The sequence below is a fragment of the Propithecus coquereli genome, unplaced genomic scaffold (assembly GCF_000956105.1).
Source record: "Propithecus coquereli isolate 6110/MARCELLA unplaced genomic scaffold, Pcoq_1.0 Scaffold61, whole genome shotgun sequence".
NCBI classification, from domain to species: domain Eukaryota; kingdom Metazoa; phylum Chordata; class Mammalia; order Primates; family Indriidae; genus Propithecus; species Propithecus coquereli.
The window spans coordinates 5,429,856-5,440,191 of record NW_012152063.1 but is presented as its reverse complement, the minus strand read 5'-3'; the positions used below and the strand labels follow the sequence as shown (position 1 = coordinate 5,440,191).

General features: G+C 35.9%; 1 protein-coding gene across 2 annotated transcripts in view; it reads right to left on the bottom strand.

The window, feature by feature from the left end:
- Window positions 1-10,336, bottom strand: part of ITGB8 (integrin, beta 8) — a 77,306-nt gene that overhangs the window by 9,827 nt on the left and 57,143 nt on the right. For both annotated transcript variants that reach the window (XM_012659418.1, XM_012659417.1), the window contains 3 exons: window positions 8,734-8,829; window positions 5,229-5,318; window positions 1,496-1,630 (listed from right to left, as the gene is read on the bottom strand). In XM_012659418.1, the coding sequence (XP_012514872.1) occupies window positions 1,496-1,630; window positions 5,229-5,318; window positions 8,734-8,829 (321 nt within the window). The remainder of the gene's footprint in view (window positions 1-1,495; window positions 1,631-5,228; window positions 5,319-8,733; window positions 8,830-10,336) is intronic.

Genomic DNA, 10,336 nt, shown 5'->3' with positions numbered 1-10,336 from the left:
ATCTAAATTTAGGATTACATATACATTAGGAAATTAGCCTCATAATATAAAAATCAATATAGTTGGTATTATACGTGAACTGTCATTAGTTTTAAGAATGTTAAGGATTAACAGATGTGTAAGATAATGCGGTCACTGCCAATACTAGTAGTAGAGCAAAACTTGGAATTTATATAATTAAGAGGTCATATGACTATTCCTGAGAGTCAAACTATTCATACTACTTGGTTGAAAGTGAAGGGAAAAAAGAAGTTAGGCAAAGAAAAAGAAAAAATATAAAAAGCAAGAAAAACCATTCTTCCAAAATTGAGAATTTGAAGGAAAGAACCACTTCTAAGAGGGTAACCATTTTTCAGAAAGTAACTTGGTGCTATCTTTTGCTACTAAAAAGTTTTCTCTGTATTTAATGAAAATCGAATGTGTACTTTGCAAACTGGTAAATGATGTCTGTTGAACAAAATCCAAGGAGTGATTATAGAGGAAACTACAGAATTAGAAACTTGCAATAATCAGTCTAAAATGTACAGCTTGTAGGAACAATTATACTACCCACGGATTCTAAAATTCCCAAGAGGGATACGTATATTCTAACTAAAGAGAAGGAAAGTTTCTCTTTTATTTGATCTTAGAATTTTCTATCTCAATAACTATTTTTCTTTTTCTCTATAACATGACATTAAATAATTAACTATCATAAAAACTTAGAGGTGGAAGGAAGAGAGATTAGAAATCTTCTGGTTCAAGTCACTCATTTAAAAATGAGGCAACTGATACCTCGAGAGGTAAATGACTCCCTGTAAATCACTTTCCCCTACAAGGATTCCCTAAAGCACATACGTGTGTGTTTCTCTGTATTGTGCCGATCCTTGGAGAGTCCCCATCTCTACTCCTGTTTCCTGTTGCTGTTATAATCTGAATCTCTCTGCTTCACATCTCATGCCTTTTCAGAAGATGTCACTTCTTTCTCAATGTTCCTATCAAATTTCCCTCCCTCCTCCTAAATCATTAGGAGTGTACTAGGCCAATCACACAGTGAAAGATTTTGAAATTCTTAGCCTTTATCAACTGTTCCATCACTCCCATTCTTTTCTGTGACTTATTACTTTCAATTTCACATTTACTCTAAGAATTTGTGGATTTGAAACCAAAAAAGCATTATTATCATCATAAGTATAGACACTATTTATCTGAGAAGAAGTGATTTCCTATTCTGTATTGGTAGTGATCCCTAAGTTTAAAGTTACTATTATTAAGTAAGTGTTTAATATAATATACATTTCTTTATTTATTTTAACTTGAGAGTTTTTCAGAATAATCAGTTGGGTTACAACAAGTAGCAACTTTAAGAAGGGACAATGAAAGTTACTTTGAAATATAAATAAGATTCTTGGAGTCAATAGGAAGTAAAGTTTTCTGGAATGATTTGATTTTTCTGTGAGAAAGCATGCCAAACAACTTAGTTCATCTAAAATGGGAAAAACGTACACCCACATACTTCATCATTGCTCGTCACGTTTCCGCATCCCTCTGTGCCTGGTTTTCTGGCCCCATCTGGACAGATGGCGGTAATGTTAAAATAGACGCCTTGTACCTGGTTTTCCACCTGAACTTTCACTTCTGAAATGAGTTTCTGCAGAGACATCATTTTTTGAATTACATACTGTAGTAGTTTCAAATCTAAGCAACATAGTAGAGTCAAGCTTATTAAATCATTATAGATCTAATTTTTAACTAAATCAAAAAGTCTGTCTCTATAAAAGGATGAATAAAAACAGTGCTTCCACCTAATGACCCAATTATATTTGAAATACCTAAGAAATACTGGATTAGATTATCTGCATTTAAATTGTTCTATTTTTTCGCATATTTCCATGACTGTGCATTTTGATGACTTATGTATATTTCTCAGCCTGTTACCAAAGTAGTCATTTTTAATCTCGTAATACTTATATTTTATGAGTTTAAATAAAACATTGAAAACACATATATGATCACAAAGGGTGAATCTTGCCAGCTTAACAAATGTGGAACATGCTTCTCACATATTCAGCTGCTGAAAAAATAATTTAGTTTCAAACGCTCGTGACTATTATGAAAGCTAAAATGTCTTATTCATACAGAGTTGAAAGGTACATTTGTGGGAAGTCATTTCTATACTGTAGGCACAAGAACTACCTGAAACATATGGTCCTATAAAGTTCTCCAAGAAGGGCCTAGGATTTTTGCCAAGTCCCTGGGACTTGCTTGTGTCAGACAAGTTTGCTCCAATCCCTAACACCAAAATAGGGCCTCTTACTGGAAGAAAACCATTCATTCATTTATTCACCCATTTATACACTCATTCAATAAACATTTATTTAATGTCTCTCATGTAACAGACACATACTAATGTCTTCCATCACAATCTCTGAGGTCCAAAGGACCTGGCTACCTTAAATATATACTTCAGATACATATACATTTTTTCCATACAACTAAGAGTTTATTATATGCAAAAATCCTTAGTTTATACTTGTAAACAAAAGAAAGGGAAAAAATGAAGTATGTACCTAAAGAAAGAGAGTGAGTAGCAGGGTATGAAGAAGAAAAATAATTTCCAGTGGCTTCTAATTCTTTACTTGAGTAATTATCCTTCTTCAATGGTACAATTGATAAAAAAAAAAAAAAAACAAAACCATGCACTTAATGACCGATAATTGATCAGGGAATTCTGGTAGTATCTCTTTAGAACAAGACACTTTCCTCAAATTCCTCAATGAAAATATTATTTGCATTAGGTGAGACTATGTCAGCCACATTTTTTGTCTTCTAGAGAGCTCATACATTGCAACCATCAATTGAATAATTTTAGCAAACCAATAGAAACTTCCAGTGGTATACATGATGTTGATTTGCAACAGGCTGACAGATCATAAGGAGATTCCTAGCACAATGAGCATTCTGAGTTTGTCCTTCTGAAATTTACTTCTCTTAAGACCTTAAGCTAATCAGGTCAATGTTTTTTCAAGCAGAGTGTGAATACAAATCTCTCAAATTCTGCCCGGTTTTGGGGATTTAGAAATTAAGCTCCAGGCATAATCTTATACTTCCCTTTTAATATCTAATAGGTACAGAGGCAGAATCTGTTTTTTTCCCGATGTGCAATTCTTTAATGAATTGTGAATTGTTTCTGTTGGACTGTGAAGATAAAATGAAATTTCAGAAGAATTTTGAAAATATAGACACACATAAAATAATAACAGAATCCCAACTAAGGAGAGTAGTTAGCCAAAATAAGTTTTTGTTGGATTTGCTATTATTTTTCCACTGTTCAAGGTTAATCAGAACTACAATGGTCTAAGGCATCGATAACTATCCTAGGCAAATAAAGAATTTGAAACCAAATGCTGCTGTCTCCTTTGTCTTTGGTGCAGTCTGACCGACCCACAGATAAAAATGTGTTAACTCATATACCTTGTTTGGACTAATAAACGGGTTCATATTACAAAACTTTGGGGTGACTCCTAACAGTATAAGCTCCTTTCTTGTTTTGATTATTCTCAGGAACAAATTCCTGATGGGAATGAATTGTATACATGCTTGATTTTCTTTGCTAAGAAGCTCGCCTAGTCCTAATGTTCTTTTGTAACAGTGAGAAAGAGATGTCATTTAAGATGTTCTTCCTTATTTTATTCAATGTACTTTTCAGACATAGAAAAAAATCCTCTGCAAAGAAAAAAAAGTCTGGTAAGATTTCTTTTTCTTTTAAAAGAAGAAAGTTTAAACAAGTTCATTTGATATTCTGTGTCTACTTCCTGCCTTTCCCTTTTATGCCCAAGTTTAAGGCAGGTGCAGCCTTGAGAAAATTGCAAGAGAAGAAGCCTGAAGTTTTTCACAATGCTTTGGCTACAACTTACACTATTAAACTCTATGTGTCAGGAAGGGAGTCAGAGAATTTGGGAAAGTGAGACTTTATAATTGGTTCATAAATTCAAGGTAGAATAAAGCATATATTTTGACACCATGTACCAAATGAAAAACAGGTGGTATCAAACGGGAGGAAGCACCTGGGGCCTAGAGTGGAGGAACACCTGGATTCTGATCCTGCTTCTGCTGCTTATTAGCTGTACAATCTTTGGTTACTTTGTTCAACTTCTCTGAGCCTCAGTTTCTACAAATATACAATGGAGTACTAACACCTGCCTTATAGGTCAGATGTGAGGATTAAATGAGGTCATTTAGTGGAAAGTGATGGATCTTAGTGGTATGGAAGTAACAGTCTCAATTATTGCAACACCTAAACAGAGATTATCAAATCCAGGAATGACTGAGGTTGAGAGAGCAGATGTTTCCTTAAAGTCCTTGCATTTAGGCATTTACTTTTTTTTTTGAAACAGAGTCTCGTTCTGTCGTCCGGGCTACAATGCTGTGGCATCAACCTAGTTTGCAGCAACCTCAAACTCCTGGGCTCAAGCGATCCTCCTGCCTCAGCCTTCCGAATAGCTGGGACTATAGGCATGCACCATCACTCCTGGCTAATTTTTTCTATTTTCAGTTGCCCAGATAATTTCTTTCTATTTTTAGTAGAGACAGGTCTCACTCTTGCTGAGACTGGTCTTGAACTCCTGACCTCAAGCGATCGTCTAGCCTCGGCCTCCCAGAATGCTAGCATTACAGATGTGAATCACCACGCCCAGCCTAAGCATTTACTCTTTAGAGGACCGATGAATAAAGACGGCCAGTTCAATAAAACCACATATCCACTATGATGATTCTTTTAATCAAACTGTTTTGATAAACTTGCTAAAATAATTGGTTGAAACAATCAAGTGAGACCCCAATAGAGGCTTCTTAGTAATCTTTCTATCCCAGACAGTTCATTTTCCCTGGCAAATTATTGCTCTAAATAACTGTGGATTTCTTTATCTTTATGACATATGAAATTTCTTGGTAATAAAGTATGTTATATAGCCATGATTTGATGATTTTCTGAGCACTGGATTTGGAAGGAAATTCAGATAGCCTCTAGCCCAATCTTAGTTTATTGTCAAAGAGAAAAGTGAGGCACAGAAAGCTGAAGTGACTTCCCGAAGGTATCAAGGCTATTTAGTGGCAGAGCCAGCTAAACTCCAAGTTCCTGATTCCTAATCTCATGTTCTTTCTACTCCTCGTCTCAAGATGATATGGCACTAGTTTGTACCTTGCCACAGAAATGGGGTTAATAAAAACTGTGTATAATATATACATACCTGATAGGCTTCTACTACCAAATTATTGAGATTTGCAGCCTTTGATTCTATTTCACCAGCAATGGTGCCTGGCAAAAGGGGTAGAAGGTCCTACAAAACATATCAGTAGCATTTAAATAATGACAATGGTAGGCGAGGGTTTAGTAATCAACAAATATTAAACATTTTTGTAGTTATTGGTGGAAGATGGGCCATTACACAACGAAAAAACAAAAGACATAAGAAAAATAAAAGCAACCTAGTAGGGCAGTCAGAACATATACCCCTGAAATGGTAGCATGTGTATGTGCTTGTGCATGTGTGTTCGTGCATCTTGAATTACCGTACATTATGACCTAAAAATCCAATCAAAACATAGACCAGTATCTCCCTAAGTATCTTCCATGGAACATAGCTCCTAGAGATTTAAAACACGAAAAGGGTTCTGAAGACAAATGGGTTTGGGAAATTTTGCATATGGTTTCTTCCACTTAGAGACTCAAAATGCACATTTGTAAATTAAAAGGTCCGGAGTAGGCCCGTAATTTGCAAATTATTTAACATTATTTAATGCAACATTTTCCAATACCCTTTAGTTACCAAACTATGTTATTTTCACATAACATATACAAATATTTTATAGAACTACTGTTCCATGGAATGAGCTTTAAAGCACGCTGAGCCAGACTAGGGGAAAAATCATAGTCACAACTAGAAGGTGTTCATGATGAATGGTGCTCAATAATTACGGAGAAGACTCCAGGTATTTCTGGGGAGAAAATGAGAATGCCCCAAGGATTAAAGGTCTGAGTTGTAGATGAAGCAATTAACAGAGAAGAAACCAGTCTGACTGGAATGAAGGGTGACTATTTATAAAGAATCAGATTATGAAAAGTCTTGAAATCCATTTGTTCATAGATTTTTCTATTCACAAGCATCATTAAGATCCTGTTGTAGCCAGCCACTGCTGAGACACTAATAATTTGGTATCTCAAGTTTTAGGGAAAATGTATCACTATGGATTTTTAAAATTCATATACCAAACTGTTGTTGAGCATTTACTGTATACCACTTTGGAGAACCTAAATCGCTAGGCCACTTAGTTTTATCTTTGAGTAGCTCATAGTATAGAAATGACAATTTCACAAAACAATGTACATGGGAAGCAATAGAGATATACACAGACCCTAATGACGGGGATACTTGGCAAGCATTTGAAAGGTGGGAAGGTCGTCAAGGACTGTTTGCTGGAAGAGGTGACTTATGAACTCTGTCTCAAAGGATGTACAAGAGTTAATCAAGTAATGAGGGAGAAGGGCTTCCAGGCATGGGGGTTGAAGCAAGAACAAAGACACAGAAGAAAGAAACAGCCTGATGAGCGCGTGTGCATGGGAGGATTAGAAGCAAGGCTGGTGGGACAGGTGCAGGGCAGGAAGCAGTGGGGAATAAGGCAGAGAGGCAGGCAGAGACCAGATGGTCTCATATGCCATTTTGGAGACTTAGTCCTCTAAATTAGAGGGCACTAAGGGAGTTCTGTGGTCACATTTGTGATTTCAATACATCGTCCTGGCAGCCTGGTGGAGGACGGATTTGGGAGATGAGTTATGAGGCTGTCACAACCCAGACAGGTGATTTCTAACAAAGATCCCTGGGCAAAGCAGGTGATTACAAGAGCATGTGAAGGACTCACAGCAGAGCTTGTCAGGCTTCGGGAGCCTGTTGATTCTTACTTTGCGCACAATTTCGTTACCATTAATAATAAACCTGGTTTTATGGTTTATCAGTAAGTGGCAAATTTTAAAAGGAGTAGGGAGAAACTGCTAAAACCAATAACACGATCCAGAAATAATAAACAGTAGAGAGAAAGGAGGCAAACTATAAAAAGCTGCCCAGTATTTGAAAGTCAACTATCAAGCTTAGAGTTTCAGAACATTGGATTTGGGTTGTTAGAAAACTTTGGGCAAATATTCAACCTCCCTAAATGTGATTCCTCATCTGTAAAATAGGCATTATTAATAAGACTGCCCTCATTATTATGAGCTGCTACAGGATTAGATGAGTTAATGTTTACAAATTCAACGCCTGACAATAGTTAAGTATCCATAAGTGGAAACTGTCACTGTTGTTAATGAAGTGGTTTAGGTTGTTTAATTTGGGCCAGAGCCCTACTTCTGTGGATGTTAATCTGTTGTTAACATTAAAAAGTGGTTCCATGGTATACAAATTTGGGAAAACAGGAAGTTAAAGTTCCACCAAGTTTTCTAAGGGAAGAAGTGATAGGATTAGAGTAGTGCTTTCAGATGACCAGTACCACAGGGATGAGGGAAGCTGGGGGAGGGGACACCAGCTTTGTGGCAAATGCAACTGAGTTGAAGTATTTGCTGAAGCCAAAAGAAAATGTAGTTTCTCTGAAGTTTAAAAAGAAAAAGTAAAGGGCACTGGAGTGTGGCCACGGAGAGGGGTGTACAGGTAGGGAGTAGAAGGAAGAAGCAAAGACAGCAAAGGAGGTGAAGAAGGCCCAGGGAACAGAGATGCACAATGAAAATTAGGATATCACAGAATCACGAAAATGAAGAACAAAGAGTTTTTAGGAAGAAAGAACTAAAAAGACTGCACAAAGAAGGCTACAGCAGGGTCGTAGAGGAGCAGTTCTATGTTGGTGGGTCCATAACACCTCCAGAATGACACAGCTGCCAAAAGTCTACTCTGCTCATGGGCCTTATCTGGTCCAAAGGACTCTGGACATCACCAAGATTATTCTCATGTACAAAGGCCACTTCCATGGCTCCTCTTGGTCCTTTCACTGGATGACCTAGACCAAAGCTAGGTGTGTTGTTGCTATTGGAAATTAAGCTGATATTCTCCAACTTTTTTGTATTCTTTCTTTCTTTTTTTTTGCTCAGGCTAGAGTGCAGTGCCACAATCAAAGCTCATCGCAGCCTTGACCTCCTGGGCTCAAGTGATCCTTCCACCTCAGCCTCTGGAGTAGCTAGGACTACAGGTACATACATCCCTTTGCCCGGCTAATTTTTTAATTTTTTGTGGAGATGGGAGTCTCGCTATATTGTCCAGGCTGGTCTCAAATTCCTGGTCTCAAGCTATCCTCCTGCCTTGGCCTCCAAATTTGACCTATTATAAGGATGTGCCCATGGACCAGAATATAAGCAAATCTCTGGACATGAAAGGTATAAAGTTGGAACATGAACTACTTTTCACCTGATAAAAGTCTTCTCCATTATTGTCACATTTCAGTACTATCCTAAGTATCAGTCTGTGCCCATGTGTATTGAATATAATTCCAAATGGCATTTAGTGCCCACACTTGGTTCCAGGTGTTATAAACCTAAATAGAATTTATATTTATATTCTAACTTAAGATACTGTAAAGTATACTTTAATACAGTATTAAATTTAGATTGTGCAAAGCATAATAATTCCAGAATACTTATCTGTATCTCTAAAGAGTGTCCTAATTTCAACTACCAATGCCAACATTTTAATTTTTATATTTTGAGAATTAACATACCTTATACCAATGAAATTGTTTTCCTTGAACTGCAAAAATCACATTAATGTTGTTGTCTATTAATTTTTCTGAAAGTTGGCCTAGTGAGGGATGTTCCTGTAATGGATAATGAAACAGAGAAGGGAGTGAAATTTAGTAGTTCAACCCCACACATATCCAAACACCTATTATGAAGAAAACTGTCTGACTTACATAACAATGTCCTTGGGAGGAATTATGGTTTTACTAGAGACATTTAAATTCTTCTCAAAATAACATCCTTACCAATGCATAAAGGATATTTTATAGATACAATATCCATAAAAACTTATAACTTAGAAAAATGAAGAGGGTTGAATTGAACATAGTACAAAGGGTGATCAGCATCTTTTTAAAGTTGGACTCAAAGTGATGCAATTGAAATATAATTTAAAATTCACAAGTAGAGACGCATAAGTGACAATCACATTCTGAAGCAAAATTTAGTCACATACACATACACATATATACATATACATATACCTCCATACATATATATTTGACACATAACATGATATAGTATAAATTCTCTTTAGAAATAGAAGATCTTCTACTCAAATCACAGGTTTGTCACTTTATGACAAAAATTCTCAGTAACATCCTCTGTAACATGTGAATGATATCGGCCTTCCATGATTGCTGGCAAGATAAAAAAGGTAGCAGTGGACCAGTATGTTAACTATTTAGTGTAGCTTCTTGCATTCAGTAGGTACTCAAAACTATAGCAATTATGATTTGTATTTCCAACTGCTTATACAAAGTATAGATTATAGATCTTTCAACTTATCATTATACTTAGTCTTTTTGTTGTATGATATAGTATAAACGTATTTTACTTCGACAAATAAAACTATGTAGAGCCAACTGTGACATTCTTTGTGATATTGAGAAAGCTAGGGATGAGTAGAAGAATGGGAATAAAATTTAGTCTAGAAAATATGAGAAATCTGACAACTACGGAAAGTGCTATCAAAAGTTATACAGTTAGATACAGTATTGGTAACTTTTCTTTCTATAAATGTTCTTCTAGAATTTAAAGTGATTATCTCAAACAAGTTCATAACTAGACACCTATCAGAGAGATGTTGTCAAACTTCATTTGCAGTAGCCTCTGCCTGTTGGTTGGTACCTAATTGCATGACCCAAAGATTACGTGACTGAGCCTAATTGGTATTATGTGATTCAAGTTCAAATTACTCCATAGTTGCTGCTCCCCACTGCACCCTCCATTGCTAATTGTGTTTTCTTTAAAGGAAAATTTGGCTAAACCATCTTGATGAACATTTCTGTATTTTGGCAACTATCCGAACTTAGTAAAAGAGCTAAATTAACTAGTTTCACTTATAGCGTAAGTTTTGTGACCCACATATTAAATTCATATATACATACATAAGATATAGCATTGTGTTTAAAAATAGTATCATCACTAATATGAGAAACCATACCAAATATCCTTTTATTTCTATATTGTCTATAATTGCTGTGATAGAAAGAAATTTTCATGAGTTGCATTTAAACGTGATATGAAACCAATTTATGAGGAAGCTTAAAAGTATTACCATATAGGTTTGCATAAGAAAAATTT